Source organism: Salvia hispanica, chromosome 2 (genome assembly GCF_023119035.1).
Source record: "Salvia hispanica cultivar TCC Black 2014 chromosome 2, UniMelb_Shisp_WGS_1.0, whole genome shotgun sequence".
Lineage (NCBI taxonomy): Eukaryota > Viridiplantae > Streptophyta > Magnoliopsida > Lamiales > Lamiaceae > Salvia > Salvia hispanica.
In genome coordinates this window covers 33037370-33058355 of record NC_062966.1, presented here as the reverse complement: position 1 = coordinate 33058355, position 20986 = coordinate 33037370, and the positions used below count along the sequence as shown (strand labels likewise).

General features: G+C 34.6%; 2 protein-coding genes across 3 annotated transcripts; one reads left to right on the top strand and one right to left on the bottom strand.

Moving 5' to 3' along the window:
• Positions 1-280: 280 nt before the first annotated feature.
• Positions 281-2723, bottom strand: LOC125205910 (all-trans-retinol dehydrogenase [NAD(+)] ADH1B-like). The gene is made up of 5 exons (XM_048105112.1): positions 2394-2723; positions 1650-1785; positions 1398-1561; positions 1099-1312; positions 281-881 (listed from the first exon to the last, which is right to left on the bottom strand). Exons 1-5 carry the CDS (start codon positions 2662-2664, stop codon positions 377-379), a joined length of 1290 nt encoding a protein of 429 aa, XP_047961069.1. The 5' UTR covers positions 2665-2723; the 3' UTR covers positions 281-376.
• A 12882-nt stretch (positions 2724-15605) lies between these two features.
• On the top strand, positions 15606-20525 carry LOC125205715 (TOM1-like protein 5). Of its 2 annotated transcripts, none has more exons than XM_048104786.1 (10): positions 15606-15959; positions 16971-17082; positions 17346-17424; positions 17526-17624; positions 17703-17816; positions 18270-18430; positions 18557-18632; positions 18833-18933; positions 19229-19390; positions 19530-20525. In XM_048104786.1, exons 2-10 carry the CDS (start codon positions 16982-16984, stop codon positions 19927-19929), a joined length of 1293 nt encoding a protein of 430 aa, XP_047960743.1. In that variant the 5' UTR covers positions 15606-15959; positions 16971-16981; the 3' UTR covers positions 19930-20525. The 2 variants fall into 2 exon arrangements, with proteins under 2 accessions (XP_047960743.1, XP_047960744.1); XM_048104787.1 differs by having other exon boundaries at positions 15607-15959; positions 18848-18933.
• The last annotated feature ends 461 nt before the right edge of the window (positions 20526-20986 follow it).

Sequence of the window (20986 nt, the reverse complement as noted above, 5' to 3'; positions counted from 1 at the left end):
TACTCTCAATTAAATTGTATTTTTATGACTTCATTGTCTACACTAAGCAATCTGTGACATATCGAAAATTGTCGGTCCTAATTCATTCTCAAGTGACGTTGGTCTATTGTGCAGATGGAAGATACCTATGAATCAACCAGATCTTATTCGCTTACATAGTAATTAATGTTTAAATTCCTAGCTAACTTACAAACCATAAAAATACAGTCCAATTTCGCCAACGCAATTTCTGAATCATATTGCTCCGATCCATAATAGTAGTAGTAGTATTGCAACGTGGTTGAAAATTGAAATGATTGTCCATAGAGCTTCAAAACAATTTATTGAATGTGGAAAAAAAACAAAGGAAATGCTCATTATTTATGGTGAAAATGAATTACATGAGCTCGATGATGCCACGGCCAATGATAGTCTTCTTATCAAGATCCTGAAAAGCCTTGGCCGCCTCCTCAAACTTATACTTCCTCGTAACAGCAGACTCCAGATTGAAAACCCCCTGCTCCGCCAGCTCCACCAGCCTCGGCAGATCCGTCTTCGCCCGCCCTCCATACGACCCGATCACCTTCACCTTCCTCCGAACCAGCTGGATGATGTCCACCTCCCCCAACCCCCCACCGGGCGACAGCCCGATCATCACAGCCTTCCCGCCGCCTCTCACACTCTGTATGCACTGCTGAAACGTCTTCGGTCCTCCCAACGCGTCCACCGCTATGTCCACTCCCCTCCCGTCCGTCAGCTCCTTGATCTTCGCAATCGCATCCTCCTTTCGCGCGTTGATGGCGTGTGTCGCTCCGAATGTCTTGGCTGTGCTCAGCTTCTCCTCTTGCACGTCCACTGCGATGATCTCGGTCGCGCCAAACGCCTTTGATATCTGCAGAACACTGTTTCATTTTTTTTCTCCCTTGTTAGTCGTAACCAGAGAGAAATGACTAAAAATGTGTGTTCTTATTATATTTTATTTATTTATTCCTGGTTAGAGAAATGACTAAAACTGTATGTTCTTATCATGTTTTTTTGTTTATTTATCCCTGGTTAGTCATAACCAGAGAGAAATAACTAAAATTGTGTGTTCTTATCATGTTTTGTTTATTTAACTACCTTGAGCCGACGCCGCCTATTCCTATGACGGCGATGGAGTTGCCGGGTTTGACCTCAGCGGCATGAGCAACTGCGCCATAGGCGGTGAAAACGGCACAGCCTAAGACAGAGGATTCGGCGTAAGGGAGTGTGTCTGGCAGGGGAGTTAGGCCGTTTGCTGGCATCACGCAGTACTCTGCAAGGCCTCCCATGCTGAACATGTACACCGGTTTCTCTGTACGTTATGTGTTAGCGAGCATATAATTATAGTTTGTAAGAACGTGGAAAAATAGATGGTGGAAATGGAATGCGAATATTACTGGAGTCTCGGAGAAATAGGCGTGTTTCGCCGTCATAGAGTGTGCCTTTGGCTCGGTTGTAAGCGAAGAAGGGCTCGCATAAGTCGTCCTCTCCCCTCGAGCAGTAGAAGCAGGTGCCGCAGGGCATTATGAAAGCCCCGATCACTTTTGACCCGACCGGGTATCTGGAATTTGAAAATTAAATTTATTATTTGTGATCCCGTGGTGTTGTATGGTTAGAACATAGAATGACTATGAGCAAGTAAATGAAACCTTTGGATGACATTGGAATCAGTGTGGGGACCGTGTTGAACAACCTCGCCGGTTATCTCATGGCCTAGGATGCAAGGACACGGAAATTTAAGGTCGCCTCTGATCACGTGCAGATCGGAGTGGCACGCCCCGCAAGCTACCATCAATCAACAAACTCATTAATGCTCTATACTAAATATAGTAAAATTTGAGCCTCACTTGCTAAATATAGTAGTAAAATTTGAAATAAATATGCAAGGACAATGGTCTCAATAAATTCACAGAGTTGTCAAATTTAGGACGGATCTACTTTTTTTTAATATTGAAAAGTGCTTATAATTTCCCTCTTTTAAATTTGTTACTTATTACTCTAAGGAATCGGGTCAAAACTTATTAAATGAGTCATGATTATTCATATCTAAATATAATTACTCCAAAACTTATTGTAGCACACAAAGTAATGTACTACGGTACATTTTTGAGACCGATACTTAGTACGCATCTAAGTTTATTTTCATAGTTTTATACGTAGCTAACTATATGAACAACTAAATTTTGTAGTATTCTAATTTCATTTATAATTACACCTATCCATTAAATTTTATAGTTGGTGGCAATTATGACAGTACAAATCCAAGTCCAAATAAAAGTTTCTTAATCAAGATAGGAAAGGACGTTATCCGCTAGAATGCGATAGTAAGTACTAACTACCTTCGCAAAATCGTATAACTAACTTTTATAGCTCAAAAAAAAGCAAAAAATTACCCTTAGTTTTGATGAGAACCTCATTAGCCTTAGGCCGTGGCATCTCAAAATCCTCATAAGTAATGGGCTTATCCTTCTCCCAAAACACCGATCCCGTCATGTACGACGGGACCGTGTTCACGTGGTACCCGGCCGCCGTCGTCGGCTCCCCCGAGTACCATCTCCGCCCCTCGGAGCCTCCGTACGAAGAGCACAAGGCGGCAGCGGCCACGCGACGGCTGCTGCCGCCGAGTGCCTTGCGCAGTAGAAGAGAGCTCCGGCAAAATGCCATTTATTGCAAAATCAATAATGCAAAGGCAATTATTGGAGTAGTTGTTGTTGTGAGGTGAGATCATAGTAGACTGATCAAGTAGCTTATATTGTGAAGAAACATTTAATTGTTTTTTAGAAAAATGGGGTTGGTGCGACATAATTATTTTTATTTTTTTTAGTGGGATAAGTTTTTGGGCCAAAATAATTGAAGGGGCCAATCCATCAATCAATGCTCAGCTACCCTTGCAATTGGATTAAATAAATGTCACCTACTATGCCTACGCAGTGCCAGCTCACTGATTAAGGGAATCTTTTAGTATTAAGTAATACTCCTATTACTCCTATTATTTTGTCTAATTTAGGGGATTTTTTAATGTAGGATTGAATCCAATGATGTATATTCTTCTTGTCTAGACTGATATGTTCAAACAACCAACGAGGATTTGATTCTTGATGATTGGATATTAGTCACTAGTCAGGAATGCATGTTTTTTGTATGCAATAAAATATGCCTTGGAGTCATATTAGATTCGGATCAAGAGCGGAGATTCCAATAAAGAGTGGAGTTTGTGAATATTCATTAACATTAAAAGTTGTTTATCTAAAAGTTTTATCTCTATTAAAAAAATTTGTGTCGCTGTCTATCTCTCCATTTGATTAATTACATGATAAGTAATTGACATGTATCTATATCTATACTAATATAAAAGGAGAGTTGTTGATAAATTTACATGACTTCCACTCTGACACAATATAGGCGGGAAACATCATGAATTTTTTTGCAGTATTTTATTTCTATTCTATTACACAAAATATCTATTTTTTTGCAGTATTTTATTTCTATTCTATTACGCAAAATATCTATTCTATTTCATACTCCATGAAAGGAGAGAGACAGCTGTTCCAGCTCCACTTGGCTGTTTCCAATGAGAAGTACCTGAAAAAAATTGATGAGAATGTTAGTAAAGCATTTAGGAAATAATTTTTGCAATAACTGATTATATTGTAGATAAACACTTTTATGAATTATTTCCTATAAAGCAGGGACAATAAATAATTGAGTTCTGACTATGTTAAACCTAAAAAAATTTATAAATAATTGAGTTTTGACATAAATTCATTATGTCATATGTAACTGAAGTGATGAAATCTTAGATAAACTACTGAATTTATATGTAACTACTCATTATATTCACATAATATTTGAAAATCCTTTTATACTAATTAGTTTTTTACCTTTTGTATTATCTCCACCTCTTCTTCTTTCTTCTTTATTCTTCTTTATTCTTCATGGTACGGTTATTCAGATTCTCAATCTTGAATCAATTCCTCATCTGTAAACAATAATGTATTTATTAGTATGGAGTGGATTTATAGGTGAAATCAAATATTTTTATGTGTAACTTATACATTATTTAATCAGATTCATTTATAATCTATTGAGTTTTAGATTTCATACCTCTATTATTTGTATAGATTGGGTTTCCAAGTCACATGTGGCGGCTACTAATAGTAGGCCGGTGAATCTTTTTATCTAATATTTTATTTGTTACCGTAAGTTTAAGTGTGTTTTCTATATTTACAATTTTTAATCTTTATCAGCATTTAACTTATTATTTTTAATCAAGTTATTATTAATCGGTTTTTAGCATTTTTTTATTGGTTACTTACTTAGTTCCTTTTAAATTAACTTTTACAATAATTTTTTAAATCATGATTCTAATATAGATTTAGATTGATGTCTATTACGTTTTGTAAACATCAATCTAATACATATTAATCATAAATCACTGTGTATTATTTTTCTAATATAGTATCTTTCATTATATAAAGGGACAGTGCGTGTTCTTTTATCACGTCTATTTATCACTTTTCTCTCTATAGCCAATGATGCAGCACATTTTGCATATTAACAAGAAAAACAATAGAAAAGAGAGAATTTATATATTACCAAGAAAAAGGCACGCTGCACATTTTGCATATTACCAAGAAAAGCATTAGAGCATCCTCATCCGTGCTCTTAGCTAAGAGCACGGAAGTGGGCCCGGACTCACTTTTACTGTTTGTCCTTAGCTAAGAGCACAACACCCACATCCGTGCTCTTAGCTAAGGACAAGCTCAAGCGTCCCACCATTCTATTATTCAATTTGAATAAAAATATTTCCACAATATTAAAATGCATTAAAAATATCCGAAATACTATTACAAATTACAAAATAATTAAAAATTACATAATTAAAATTCTAAAAATTAAAAATTACATAATTAAAATTCTAAAAATTAAAAATTACATAATTAAAATCCTAAAAATTAAAAATTACACAATTAAAATCCTAAAAATTAAAAATTACACTACTCGTTGCCGAATTTCGCCCAAATGTGATTGATTAGATCTTTTTGTAGCTCAGTGTGGGCTCTTGTATCGCGCATTGTGTGTCCTTTTTCCATCCTCTCGTTCATCGTCGTATGCACACCTCGACGTGGGGGAGACCTCGCGGTTGAGCTTCCGGCTTCATCCTCGTCGTAAAAGTTAGCCGCCATCGGTCCTTCGTCAGCTATAATCATGTTGTGCAAGATAATACACGTGTACATGATGTCGGCGATATTCTTAACGTACCAAAGCCGAGAAGGGGACTTCACAATGTTGAATCGGCCTTGAAGGACACCAAAAGCTCTTTCGACGTCTTTCCGAGCAGACTCTTGACGCTGCGCAAAAAGAATCCGTCTTTGCTCTTGTGGATTGCTGAACGACTTCACAAAAGTCGACCACCTTGGGTAGATACCATCGGCGAGATAGTAACCCATGTGGTATGCATTTCCGTTGACGGTGAAGTCGATCGCCGGTGCTACACCATTCAAAACATCATCGAAGAGTGGTGAAGAATATAACACGTTCAAGTCGTTGTTGGATTCGACAACACCGAAATATGCGTGCCAAATCCATAGGCGGTAGTCGGCGACCGCTTCAAGGATAAGCGTTGGGCCGCCACCTTTGTGCCCGCTTAAGTGTTGCCCCCTCCAAGCAGTCGGCCAATTCTTCCACTTCCAATGCATGCAGTCAATGCTGCCTAGCATACCGGGAAAACCGTGGACTGTTTCGTGAAGACGAAGCAACCGTTGACAATCGTCGGTGGTGGGTGCCCGAAGGAATTCCTCGCCGAAAGTAGAACGAACGCCGTCGCAAAAATTCTTGAGGCATAGGATTCCAGTTGACTCACCGACATGCAAATACTCGTCGAAGAGGTCAGCCGTTTGCCCAGTAGCAAGTTGTCGGATGGCATAAGTACACTTTTGCAACGCCGTGAGACTTTGCCGACCGGTTGCGTCTGCACCTTCTTGAAAATATTCAACGCGGGTGGACAATGTGTTGACAATATGCATAAACAATCGTTTTGACATGCGAAAACGGCGCCGAAAGTAATCTTCTGGATACCGCGGCTGGTCGGAAAAATAGTCGGCAACGAGCCTTTCATGGGCTCCCTCTCGATCACGAGGGATGTAGCGACGTTTTGCTCTAGTTGGTTGAGGAGGAGGGGCGGGGGTATTGGCGGCGACATAGGCTTCATAGGCGACACGATATTGTTCATAATATTCTTGTTCTTCGCGCTCCGCTTCCGCAATGAGATTGGTGAAATTCATTTTTGAATTTTTTAGAGAGAGTTTGGGTGAGAGAGGAAGATGTAGATGATTTAGTATGAAAAAGTATGAATGAGAGATAATTTGATGTGAAAAGTGGATGATGAATGTGTGTATTTATAGATGATTTTGGGATAAAAAAAAAAAAAAAAATTCACAAAAATCCAAAAAAAACGTCTATAAACGGCTCTATTTTTTTGGGAATCCAAAAATAATTTTTTTTTATTTTATAGTATTATTTTGAATTAATTATGAATTTAAAAAAAAATTAAAAATCGAATTTTCCAACGGCATAGCCGTTGGCCAATAAAAACACGCCACGTATGGCTGCTCAGCGGCACGGACGGACAAGGCGACGGACGAGCACCGCTGCGGATGCTCTTAGATACGGAGAGAATTTGCATATTACCAAAAAAAATCATCAGAGAAGTAGAGAATAAATCTTCTATTGAACGCTACATCCACTCAGTAGCTGACACGTATATACGAGAGGTCCAATGATTTCATTCCGTTACTTCACGAGAAATAAGCAGTGCTCTGCACACATTGAGTATTTACAGTTTGAAATCATTTTTTTAAAGAGTGAACTACATAAATGGTACATGATCTTTCACTTTCGCACACAAATGGTACCTGATCTTTATTTTATATCGTTTTTGGTACCCAATGACAAAAATAACCCTAGGTACCAAATATGTGATTTTTTTGTTATGAAGGATATTTTTGGAAATTTCCATTAAATAGCACCAAACATGTGATTATTTTTTTCTTCTCTTCTTTCTTTTTTCTCCATTTTCTTCTTTCTTTTTAGTATTTTATCTTCCTTTCTTCTTTCTTTTTCTCCTTAGTTTATGTTTTCTCTTTATTCTTTTCTCTTCTTTTTCTTTTTAGTGTTTTATACATGCATCTAATTACACTCATAATATAAATCAAGAATAAAATACCTAATTAAATGAATGATTTAAAATAATTAAATTAATTAAATATTTTTATTTAATTATTTTATACTCGTTTTAGGGCTGAAACGCCTAACTAAAATTTTTCAACTCTTAATATCATTATGAATACAATTCACAAATTATTAAAACTATATTGATTAGTTATTAATTTAATATAAAATGATAATAATAATAATAATAATAATAATATTATTATATATATTGTGTTTATATAATATTGTGTGATTCATAATTTAAATAATTATATTATAATTATTTATTAATTTCAACTATTTTTAAATATTATAACAATAATATTATTACAATAATTAAATATAATTATAACTATAATTATAATTAAGTATATTTGAATGGTATTAAAAATAAATTAAAAAATAATGTATAACATCAAAATAATAATATTAATATTGATTAGTAATAATAGTATAAAGAGTGAGAGGAATGAAAGAAGATATTATAATATCACTTTTGGTACTAATTTTGGGTATACCGAAAATACCCTTAATGACACAAATGGGAAAATGTATTTGTATAGAAGGCATTTTGGGATGAAAATTTTATCAGGTACCAAAAATGTGATTAATAGGTACCAAAAACGATATAAAATAAAGATCAAGTACCATTTATGTGCGAAAGTGAAAGATCAGATACCATTTGTGTAGTTCACTTTTTTTTAAATTGTTTTTATACTTGGCTTCTATACAAAGCTTGACTACTCCATTATAAATACTCAGTTACTAATTCCCTTATTATGTGAAATATGTTCGTTTAGTCCACTATGTTACTCTCCCAATTTTTTGAGCTTTGATATTCATGTTCTTGCTATATTCATCGTTTTCAATTTTCATTACGTTTTTTTGTTTAATTACGTATAATTTTTTAGTTTTGTTACAATATTTTTTATTAGTTCAACCAATTACCCATACTGTAAAAACGTAAAGAATGTGAGAGTATCAATAGCTATTTTTTTGGCAAGCTGATGAAATCATGTGGCTCAACTTCTAGAGTGGTAGCAGAGGCCGACAGCTTCGGAGGTATAAAAAATACAATAATGTACCAGCCACTAAGTCGTGATAGCGTGGTCTAAGTGTGAGAAGTTTGTATTTTCTGTTTTGTTTTGTTTTCCTCCCACTTAGCTTAACGTGTGGACTAAGTGTGAGAAGTTTTTGTTTTTATATGAACTGTTGTTGGTGCTGCATTGATTTCTCTGTTTCCCCCCTTCACAACGATGGCTTGGGGACAAGCTTGAGTGAAGTGGGAGGGGGAGAGGAGTCAATGCATGAATTTGTCTGCATGTTAAGAGTCTTTAGGTCTAAGTTTTGTTGTGTCGTATGAGCCAGTGAATATAATACGGCATGATCCCCTTAGTGAAAGTAATTGAAAATAGGAGGCGTTTCAACTTAGAAGTTTTTTCCTTTAATAAACCAAGTCAATCTGAGTGAAGCGAGAACGATGGAGGATGCCTTTACTTACTTAGTTGTGAAGCCCTACTATAATAGCGAGTTATAAGCCTTAAATAACTTTGAGCTAACACATGTTTAAGGGCCGCCACTGAATGCTTAGGGAGAAGAGTTGTGAAGGAGAAAAAATAGGGAAATTGGGTTATGAAGGTATAAGCTGGACGAAGTCCAGGGTAAGGTGTTATAAGCTGGACGAAGTCCAGAAGAGAGGGGGAAATGGAGGAATAAGCTGGACAAAGTCCAGAGAAAAAAAAATGGAAAAAAAGGGAAGAGAAAATAAAAAAATATATATAAGGAGGAATAAGCTGGACGAAGTCCAGGGGGAGTTGTCTAAAGGGCAGGAACAATAATAGCCTGACCCAGGAAAAGGAGGAACTCTCATAACCCGACGCTTCAGTGGTGTGGCAATAACTTAAGAGAGAATCGATCCTAACATCCCTGGTGAGGAATGAGTGATCGAGTGAATCCAACAATTGGGTAAGTAAAAGGCTATCTTGACGAACTGACAGATTGGCTAGGTAGAGGAAGGGAAAGGGCCTATTTGGAGGAGTGCAGCCTATTGGATTGACCTTAATCTTGTGGGGACGGTTGCCTAAAAGTTGAAGCTTGCTCATGCATATGTGTTTATGTGTTTGTATGTTTTTTTTTATTGTGTCTAGGTCTAGGGGAGATCTGGGGTAGTTTCGGTTCCGAAGGGGTTTTTTCTTCAGAAATTTCAGTCGCAACACCGTCCGCGTGAGGGCGAAGATACAATCTCTTTAATTTTCAGTTTGTTTTGCACTTTTACGGTCGAACTTCACTTTTGGGAGTCGATGCGGTTGTTGATGCTACTGATTATCTATTCACTTCTGTTAGTTTGCGTTTATCTGTGATTTTTCAAGTTGATTTACGTAGATCCTGCCGTTGAGATTTTATTTTGACGAGTTATATGTCGATCTCTGTTTTTGTTGCTGTGGTACTTGATCTGGGAATTTGGTGATAGATCTGTGGTTTGTTGATTGATTGGAGGTTGTTGTTTAAATCTGAAGTTATGAAATGTTTCTTTGGGTTGGAGTTTGTGTCGGATGCTTGGATCCGGAGTGAATTTAGCGTCTGAGGTTGGATCCGAAGTGAGGAGGTTGAGTTGTGCATGGATTTTGAGTTTTCCGCTTGCTTTCTGTTTTGCTTCGTCTAGCATCTGTAGATCTGTTTAGTTTTTTGTTATTACTCTTTAAAATGGTTTAGATTCAGTTTGCTCTGTTCCGATTTCGTTCATGTTGTTTTTCTTCTGAGTTTTTACGCAAATTGGTTGAAGAAGATGATGTCGTTGTTAGTTAGTACCGAGTTAGTTGTTTTGCCAGCTTTTCGTCCGTACTCTGCTTTTTCAGTCATGGTCCCCACAGTCAGTTTGTTTCTCAGGTCTAGGTAATTAGAGTAGTTTCTTAGATCTAGTGATTGTTCGGTTAATTTTCGTGCATGCTTTTGTTTGTTTCGCCTAGGTCTAGCTGTTAGCGTAGCAGTTTAAATTCCCAAGTTAAATTTATTTTCCTCAACCCAAGAAAAATGCGTGGCAGCAGCCAACCCCAAAAATAAGTCCAAATCCTTGAACATGATTATTACGCATCCATCTCTGTGGGATCGATCCCTATTTCCCTATGCTAGGTTTAGTAAAGTGGTTGAGGGTTTTTGAAAGAGTGCTTTGTGTGTCCGACGACCAGGATTTTCCGACGACCAACGAGTTCCTAGACCGCGTGATCTAGTGAATTTGCTGGACCAATGGAACCTGTTATATTCTTTATGTGCGCACAGCGTGTTTACCGACCATACCCGGTCTCCCCTTTCAGTGATCTATTTTCTTTTTTCCTTTTAATGTCTAAATCTAATTAACATATTCACTAAAATGGAAACATCATTATCACCCCACTAATATCCCCTCTTTTATCTACTCAACTCAAAAAATACAAAATAAATATGTATATAATCTAATGCCCAGTAGAAAATGCTTCGAGACTGAGAAAATATATATTTCTTTTTATATAAAGTGTAAATAATAATAAGAATAATAATAATAATAATAATATATTATTATTATTATTATTATTATTATTATTATTTCTATTGAATTGTTTAAAATTTGTATCCATTAACTGAAAATCATATGACCCGTGCATAGCACAGGTGATAATACTAGTTCATATAAAAAAGTGAGATGAATAAGTATACTATATTTAATTGAATATTTTGCGTGTAGTTGAACATAAAATTGCAAAGGTTTGACATGAATAAATATACTATAAGATTTAATTACTCCATAGTTAGTTCTCTTTATTGATTGCTTCCTTATAGCTTTCTAATTGAAAGAAAGCAATTGATTGGCAAGAAAGGAAGCAAAATTATTAACGAGGGAGAGATACGTGAAGAAACAGATATACGAGATTCGAGAATATGAGAGAAATGCATAATCATGTTTTAACTTTTAATATACTCTGTTTGTTGTTGTTTTCGTATGCATCAATCTGAATGATAACGTGCCCATCTATGTACAATATTCAAGAATTTTACTATCTTAAAAAATAAAAATAGATATCGTGTGAATTGTCTTATGTCCTAGCTAGAAATACTATGTACACCAAATAAATGGTTAGTCATGGGCCGGGCTTATGGAGAGTGAATTACCACTAGGCTAGGAGTTTGATGGGCCAATACATGGATCAAATACAAGTAATAAAGGTAGGCCTATTGGTGTTGGGTTAAGAAGTCTAGAACATAAATTAAATCATACAGATACTAAATTTTTTAATTAAGTAATGGTGAATGCTTCTTGAAAATATCCAATCCCAAGCAAGGAAGTTTTCCGTGTCAAATGTATCTTAAATCTCTACTCCATAAAAAAAATTTAAGAGTTACCGCAAATATGCAAATAACACGTATTTCTCCGTCTGGGATTAAGAGTCTCGTTATTCTATTTCGGTCTGTCTATGAATAAGATTCCTAATTCACTTTTATTATTATATATAAGTGAGACTTATTTCATTAACTTTTTTTTTTCACCCATTTTTCTTTATTTCGTAAAAGTCCTATCATAAAGAAACGAGATTACTAATGGTGGACGGATGGAGTATTTTTTTAGTTCACTCTAGATAAAAATTATGGGTTGAGCTATGATTGATATATGGTGGTAGATACTTGATGTTACGAAGCACTAGTGAGAATTAGTGGTTTGAGATACTATAAAACCAATTTTTGCTTTACTATTTTAGTAAGCATTATCATTAATGTAGTAATATACTTTGGTTGGTAAACGTATGCGTGTAATCATATAGTGTCATGGAGTATATTTGTGTAACTGCAAATACTCGCAATTGAACTCGGAATTATTATTATTATTCGTGGGTTTTAGTGTTGTCAATTGTCTGCTTTTGTGTCCTTTTGTATTATTGGGCTATAAAGTTGTGGCCCTAGATACAGATAATGAGGAGGCAGAAAAATAGCAAAAATGGAGTATTTAGCAAGAATTATTTGATCGAAAGTTCAGGAGCAATTCCGTTAGAAAATTAGAGTAACTACTACTGCTAATTTTAACTAACCAGGAAAAAAATAAGCCAATTGCTTCTCATCGTTTTTATGGAGTATAACTATAAACTATTGATTGGATATAAAATTCAATGATATTATTACGTGATATGTCCAGTCAATTGTAGAAATAATTTTTTCTCTTTCTTTTTTACATCATTGTTAATGCTAGTATTGACCATAATTAATATTTACTTTTCTTTATTAAATATTGAAATTTTACTATATCATGTAGCAACAAATTTGGAGTATGCAATTTTGATTTTAAAATTATTTGAGATGCAGTTTTGATTTTAATACTAATTGAGTATGTAATTTTGATTTTAAAATTTTTAAAATTTTAATATTAATTCTATACATTTCATTTTTACTATTATTTCTGGAATTACAACTCAACAAAAAAAAATCACATGCTATATTTAACATTTTAAAGCTATATATTTAAAATCTTCTCATTTTCTTATATTAAAATTACTAACTAAAAAAAAGATATTATTAATGGAGCTTACGATTCTCAATTTTCTTAATTCTTAATATAATTAGTTGATGTACGATATATTAAATAATCTAAAATGAGAAAAGTTGATTCATCCAATTATTTTCGTATTAAAAAATACAATAATTTTTTATTTTTGAAACATTATAAAGTTAATTTTCTAAGCATGATTTTATAGAGTCGAAGTCTAACTAGTAGTACCTGTCAATCAAAATATAAAAAGAATATTACATATGATAAAAGTTAAGAATATTAATACAAAAGATAACGCAAACAAATGATTCATCATAATAACTACTACTATTATTTAATCATACAATTCAAATTTGAATAAGAAATTTAATAAAAAAATAATAAAATTAACCGGCTACGAAAGTATAACTTGAAACAAGAAAATAACTCATAGTTAAATTATCAACTGATTAGATAAAAATTTATTTGAAAAAATAATAATATATGAAGTTATCAAATTATTTTATTATTAAATAATAATTTAGTATGCATTATAGTAACTAATTTATAGTCTGAATTCATGATTTTTAAATAAATAATATAGTATAAAATTAATATGAAAAAAAATGATATGTAAACATATAAAAAGTTTCGAGTATGATTGTAGCTTATCTCGAATCAAATCAATAAATATGCATTTAGATAAAGATATTTAATTTGATTTAATATTCCTTAATTAGGTTTGTATCCATTTAATATGATATTGGGTAAAGTAATCATTATAAAAAATATATCTATGTCAAAATGCCATAAGAATATTATGATTTAGAGACATTCACTACTCTTTATTTATATAGAGATAGATATCGTAATCTTCATATATGCGAAAAAAGTAAAGCGAAAGACGGCTGCGTTCGCACTATTCATCCTAATCCAGTGTCCAATCTATTACAGTCCTAATCCCGGCCAGTTCATGTTCAACTATCCCGATAATTCTCTCTCCTCGCTGGCCCCACGAGAACACGTGGGGAGCGCCGATAAGGGAATCGTGTCCCAATCTGCGCCGACTGCGTGTACAAATTCAGTTTTCATTGCTACATCACCGCCCTATTTATTACTCCTACTCTATTTTATTCATCGCATGTACTTACATTATTACTTTAATACCCTCCCTCCACATACTATATTTATTCTCTACTAAGTTTATGATCAAATTTAAATAGGAGTACATTTTAAATGAACAACTCATGGAGCAGCTCCTAATTTCTGTCTAAAAAAATAGTCTTATTCATGAATGACACATGTTTTTATAAAAAATTAATAAAATAATAAATAGGAGAAAAAATAGAAAACTTAGAGAGATATAGAAAAAGTAAATAAAGTATAGGAGAGATAAAAAAAAGTACTAGGAAAAGTATGAGTAAATTTTTTTATTTTTAGAAATAAAACTATTTTTTATTAATATTTAAAAATGATAAAATATGACTATTTTTCGTAGACGGAGGAATATAAGGGAAGTTTGAAGTGCATTTTAGTCTACATAGTGATTTCGTAAACATATGACAATAAAATATCAAAAGATTAGTTCATTTTGGCCGGGGAGTATCTATGATTGGGCCTTGTAGAATATCAACACGACATTTTAATACCAATATAAAAAATCTTTCAACATAATTCCATAAATAATTGTGCTGTTATTTTATTCTGTCCAGGACTTATTGGTCCATTCTATATTTATTAACCTATCTCACACAATTCCATTGTTTATAATGCTCAATTATATACTTTATTAACTATTGTTACTAATGGACCCACACTAATTATTAATGCTATAGTAATAAATTGATTAAGATCGTTCATTCATAACACATTTAATAAAATTTGGCAAATAGTAAAAGCTCAGATACACATGCGTAAGTGCGTGGCATACGCACTTGCCCAGTGTTTGGTGCTCAATATGATAATTAAGATAAGTAAATACTAATATTCACTTGATAAAATTTTATCTACGTGCAATAATTTACAAACTCATAAAAAAACAAATTATACATAAATATTTGAGTGTGTTAAATTTGACCTTAATCTAGAAAATTACTCGACTGATTGGATCAATAGAGTAGCTACTATTTCTTGTGAAATAATGGACTTTTATCAAAGTTAGACAAAAAAAATATGAACCATCTATTCACTATCGTTACTACTATAATATTGTTGATCAACCATAAAACAAGAAAACTAAAAAGATGGATAACATGGATGGACAAGTGCTTCTTCTGCAAACAGCTAGACATAATTTAAGTCAATGACTTAGATCTTTGTTTTTGAACAATGATATTTGTTGGAGAATAATACACCTTATATGAGGAAATATTGTTTTATTGAAGTTATATGACTCATGTTTAACTATTGTTATATGGATGTATATATTCCAATTCAAGGAACAAATGGTACAAAACATAATATCATATTGTTATTCAGCCGTCCACACGGGTAGTTTTTCAAGAAGGTAATCGAGTACAAGGTTGTTGGCTCGAATCCCGACAATGACAATGTTAGAGCTTCACTCAACAATGTGTGCGCACCAAGTACGAGAGCATTTCTTTAATAAATAAACTGATATCAAATTATGATTTACCCTCTCACTACTCTATCGGATCAGGATATTGAAGCCCCGAAGGCTATGGATTCGTTTTTTTGAGTACAAGGTTGTTATTCAGATTTCATTGTAAACAGTAATTAGTAGTACTAGTACTTAACTCTAAACAACTTTCAACCAATAATCCCAAACTAAATCGGAAGTAAAAAAAAGGCAGGGGTATATATGTCCAACAAATTATGAGCGGTGTGGCGCTAGCCATTTTTCACAATCCAAATATCGCCGCTATTTATCGACGCTATCCTTTTCACATCTCTGCTCAGAAATTCAGCACACTCACACACTAACACAAGAATGATTTAAAAAATCAAATCCAGACACAGATTCTGGACACCTCTTGGTTTTATCATTGTTATTAGGCGTCGCTAAATTAACAGTATGGAAAAAGTTGAAATCATGGAAAGAATATAAAGCCTCTTAAAGCGGAAAAAAAAAGAAAAAAAATACAGTTCACAGAGAATCTCAATTTACTATCCTTTTTTCTTGATGATTGATACACCTATTTATACAGTTGTACATACGTGTCATCTATGATTACAGCTATATGTACGTACTAATTGGGGAGCTGGGGCTGCTGGTTTTACTCTTCTGCTTGCTTCTCAGGTGGGCAATTTCTCTCTCTTGATGATTAGGACTTAATTGATCCGGATCATTCATTTTTTTGTTTTGTTATTGTTCCCGAACTCAACATTTTGATTTTAGTTTACGATGAGTTACTTAATTTTGAGATCTGGTGCTAAATGGGTGTGGGATTGAAGGGTTTAACTTTAATTTGTATGGTTATAATTGTGGTGATTGAGTGGCTGTTAAGGAATAGGATGAATGATGAAGATGGAGATGGATAAACCCATTTTTTGTTTTCTTTTCAATTTTTGAATTGGGTTAAAGTTATTATGAGGAGATGAAAGTGATGGATGATTATCTGGATCTTTACGTTTGCAATTGGTTGTTTGTTATTCACTAAAATATTTTAAAATACATTTCTTCTGATTGATTTCCCCTCTCTCTCTATTTATCTTTTTCTCCCCTCCTTGTTTTTGTGGGAATTTCAGGATTGTGTTACTTTCTTCTAATTGCTGGATTTGAATTAATTTTAGCCCTGTGAAGGTAGATGGCACAATTGATCAAGGATACAAGAGTTGATATGTTTTAGCATAGTTAGCTAGCCAACTGAATTTCAGAAATCTGAAACAGTTCTCAAAATGCTTCTTGATGTTCAATAGTAGTTGCTGATGTTTTGTATGGCTGATTCGGGGATGCTATCTGCTCTGGGTGGTCCTATTGATGAACTATTTTATTTTATGATTTTGAGCCTCAGTCTTGGATGATCTCAACTTTCTTACCTACTATGTCTTCTTTGATTGGCAAACAAGAAATATAGTTCTCGTAGTTATGTGTTTTAGTGCATGCGCACATAATATTCAGCGTTCCTCCCATAACTGATCAGTCATAACTTGTGAGCGTGAAAGGTTGTTGATTGTGGAAAAGATTAGCACTGTAGTATAGAGTGTAAAAGCTTTAGTGATGAGCTTATGGAGTAGTTTCTTAAGCTCTGTGATATATAGTAAGATATCTTTTCTGCTTGGTGATGTTTTCTGATAATCCTTGCTGAAGGGATCATAAATATGGCATCTGAACTTGTAAATGCTGCAACAAGTGACAAACTCAGTGAAACAGACTGGACAAAGAACATAGAGATTTGTGAACAGGTCGCGCAGGATCAAAGGTAACTCTTACTATGCTATAACTTATAATGATGTACGGTGCTCTTCTAGATGATGTTTTGTACATTTTCATTGCTGAACTAAAGGTTTTTTGGCATAAGATTTTATTGATAAGTTTCTAATATCTTACAGTCCTTCACTCTTTTTTCTACTTATTTTTGTTTAGTTCCAGAATCAGATTAGTTAAACTCTCGATTTATTCCTTGCTCCCTTGATAATGTCGTATGTATTTATTTAGTTGTGCTTGGCGTTCATAACAATGCAGACTAGCTAAAGATGTTGTCAAAGCTATTAAGAAACGTCTGGGGAGCAAACACCCTAATACACAACTCTTCGCCGTAATGGTGAGTGCAATTTTTAAATTCTTCCACTATCGGCTATGGAAGACTTTTTTGATTGGCATCAAACATGATTTACTTCCTCTTGCTCTCAACTTACTTAACAGCTGTTGGAGATGCTGATAAACAATATTGGAGAACCTATACATAAGCAAGTTATAGATACAGGAGTTCTCCCCATACTTGTGAAGATAGTTAAGAAAAAGGTGGGTATTTTGCTATACCAGTTTCTCAGTACTCAGCTGATTATAGGTGTTACATTATTCTCGTCATCCTTCTTGTAGTCGGACCTTCCAGTACGGGAAAAGGCCTTTCTCCTATTAGATGCAGCTCAGACATCTGTTGGTGGTGCTTCTGGGAGATTTCCTCAATATTATTCATCATATTATGAATTGGTGGTAGGTATCCATTGCTGATTTTGTCTTATTACCACGTTACAAGTTTCAACAATAATGGATAAAGTTAAATTGGTTGATTACTAGTTGAGTTTTGTCTCACATACTTAGAGGCTCAGCCAAATACTTCTTCACTTTAATAAAAGTTGACTAATGCTATGAAATAGTTACACAATCCAGTTAAGTTGAAATCCTAATTGGTTTTAGATGCTGCTTTTTCCAGTGAGTCGGTGACAACGTCCAGTTGTAATGTAATTACATAACCTGTGGATCTACTTTATGTGAATCCCTCGATATATATCTGTACTTGGTGCTTATTGAGTTTTACTATTATTTACCATTCACAAAGAAAACCTTGGACACTGCCAGAGTTCAACATAGCCATGTCAAGACACTATTTATTTTGGCTAAACTAATTTTTTATAACCAGTGTCAAAATTGGAAATTATTTCCCAGAGTGCAGGAGTGAAATTTCCTCAGAGGCCACATGATAACCCAAACCCTCAAGCTACCCAACATGTGGATAAGCCGCCTACTCCACCTAACAAGGAGCCTGCTGCTCCTCAATCTGCAACAAATGCTCCAGAAGCACAAGCGCACGCTGTTCCAGAATCAAGGTATAACTTTTGCAAATATGTATAGCGTGCCAGCTTAACAAATTGAAGGAAGAAACTTGTTCTCAACAGTTTTTTCCATGCTGTAGTTTTCTTCATTTTACTGAACCGTCCACAACTTTGCTTCAGTATTCTTCAGAAAGCTGGAACCGCATTGGAGGTACTGAGGGATGTCCTTGATACTATTCATACACAGAACCCTGAGGTATTATTCTGCTGATGATGATAAGCTCAAATCTTCTTAACTTGCAATCTGATGTTGACTTTCATTTCGATGACCATACAAAGTACAACAAAAATCTATGGTCAAATAAAGAAGTGGCATTCCGAAATATATTGTTGCAGTTGCTAGAACAGTAAACAATGGAATGCAGTTGCCTTCAGTAATGCACTCATAATCATTAGTTATTGTTTTCCCAGGGAGCAAAGGATGAGTTCACACTAGATCTTGTGGAACAGTGTTCATTTCAAAAACAGCGAGTGATGCACCTGGCAATTACTTCGCGGTAAGTGATGATATTTTCTGAAAGAATCTCATTGCTACCATGCAATACCCTCTCTGTTGGCAACAATTGTAGATTCGTAGCTTTGTAACCTAGCTTGGTACATCAACTCCCATACCTTCATCGTCACTTCTGTTAGCTTTAATTTTCCAAAATTTTGAGAATATGAATGTGATATTGTTATATTAGGTGACACATTTTCAGTTGATGTCGATAGTAAATATTTTCAATGTTACAAGTGAGCGGTAGCGGTATCATTATCAAAATGATAAAATCTCAATTTGTTTATATCTCATAGGGATGAAAAAGTTGTCACACGAGCAGTCGAGCTTAATGAGGAGCTTGAAAGAGTGCTGCGAAGACATGATTCTCTTCTAGCTGGCAGAATGATGCCTAGTACAACTCACACTGGCCATGAGGAAGAGGAGGAAGAGGAAGAGCCTGAACAACTTTTTCGGCGGTATGCATATTATGTGGCCAATTTGTGTTATTCTAATTAAAGCTTGTTTAGACATTGGTTCCACATTCTGTTTGATTTTTCATGTGTTATTTTTTTTCTCAGCTTTTCCATCAATATAGCTGCTTCTTATGTTGGACAGGATAAGGAAAGGAAAAGCTTGTGTGCGACCTGAAGATGAAGACCACCAGAGTGATCGACCAATGGGGTTGATGGGGCACCCTGTTCCTGGGGAAATGTTACATCGCCCACTCATAAGGCCCCTAACTGTGGAGCGCCAGCAGGAAGCTACACAGCGGCCTAATATAGAGCCTAAGCCAGAAACCATCAGGCCATTGCCTCTGGCAGTAAATCCGGAAACAAATGTTGGTAGACCTGCAGTGGCAATCCCTCCCCCGCCTGCTAAACACGTCGAGCGTGAAAAGTTCTTCCAGGAGAACAAGACAGATGGATCAGCTCTTAATGGCCACATAAGAAACCTTTCATTGCACAGTAGAAATGCCAGTAGCTCTCACAGTGGAAGTACAGAATTTAGCGACTGAGCTAAAGGTATTATTGCTCTGGAAAATGTTTACCCTTTTTCTTCAATTGATTGGATGTAGTGCTGCTGTGGAGATTTGAGTTGATTGCCACCATTGTGCCTTAAAATTGACGATCGCTCCAGAGGTATTCAGCTGGAACATGGGATGTTGTGGGAACTTACTGTCGTTCTCAGAAGTCTGTTTGTTGGGATAGGTACTTTGAGGTTGACTACTGGTAGTTGTTTCACAAACTTGAGGTTTATAGCAAGATGGTGAGCTTGAGGTTGACGACTAGTAGTTGTTTCACAAACTTGAGGTTTATAGCAAGATGGTGAGCTTGAGGTTGACGACTAGTAGTTGTTTCACAAACTTGAGGTTTATAGCATGATGGTGAGCTTGAGCTTGAATTTTTTTTTTTATATAGAAAGTGTGATGTTATACAGACCAAATAGCTATATTTTGTTCTATATTTCCTTCAAATTTGGTTTCTTCTGTAGATAATTTGTTGTATTTTGTAGGTGTAGTGGTTGTGGATTTATATAGTATGGTTAAACTGCTTATTGGTAGTCGAACTGAAATATTTTGTGCTAGTTAAAATTACAGTTTTTTTCGTTGTACCTTTTTTGCTTTTTAAACTGTTCAACTTCGTTATTTGCTAGAGGTCGCCGTTGAGTACCTTGAAATATGCATAGATGCAAGATAGAGAATATCAAAGAAAAGATTTTGTCATATTAAGTTGAAGGGAAATCCACACTTATACCGGGGTCGTTTTATCAATTAGTGCATGTAATTCTTGCATAAAGGTCATGCTAATTTTCTTTGTATCGTCCTTGAAGGTACAACCATTCTTATGCTGGAAATAATAAAATCCCATATTTTCTATGGGTAACTAGGACAATTTAGAAAATTGAGAAACATTAAAATTGAGCATTTTAGAAAAAGAAAAATCATAAATTTTGATTAAATTATGGTATATCATGTTAACCATAAAATTGTATTATCTGAAATGACATTTAGAAAAATCACAATATAGTCTATTTATAAAGAAAATAATGTCGTTTTGTTATGAGATAAATGG

Coding starts and splice junctions, on each gene's coding strand:
- LOC125205715 (XM_048104786.1), top strand. CDS start 16,982: ATGGCATCTGAACTTGTAAATGCTGCAACAAGTGACAAACTCAGTGAA. Junction 18,431..18,556: donor CACGCTGTTCCAGAATCAAG/GTATAACTTTTG, acceptor ACTTTGCTTCAG/TATTCTTCAGAAAGCTGGAA. Junction 18,934..19,228: donor CACCTGGCAATTACTTCGCG/GTAAGTGATGAT, acceptor TATATCTCATAG/GGATGAAAAAGTTGTCACAC.
- LOC125205910 (XM_048105112.1), bottom strand. CDS start 2,664: ATGGCATTTTGCCGGAGCTCTCTTCTACTGCGCAAGGCACTCGGCGGC. Junction 1,786..2,393: donor GGTTCTCATCAAAACTAAGG/GTAATTTTTTGC, acceptor GATTGATGGTAG/CTTGCGGGGCGTGCCACTCC. Junction 1,562..1,649: donor GATTCCAATGTCATCCAAAG/GTTTCATTTACT, acceptor TTCAAATTCCAG/ATACCCGGTCGGGTCAAAAG.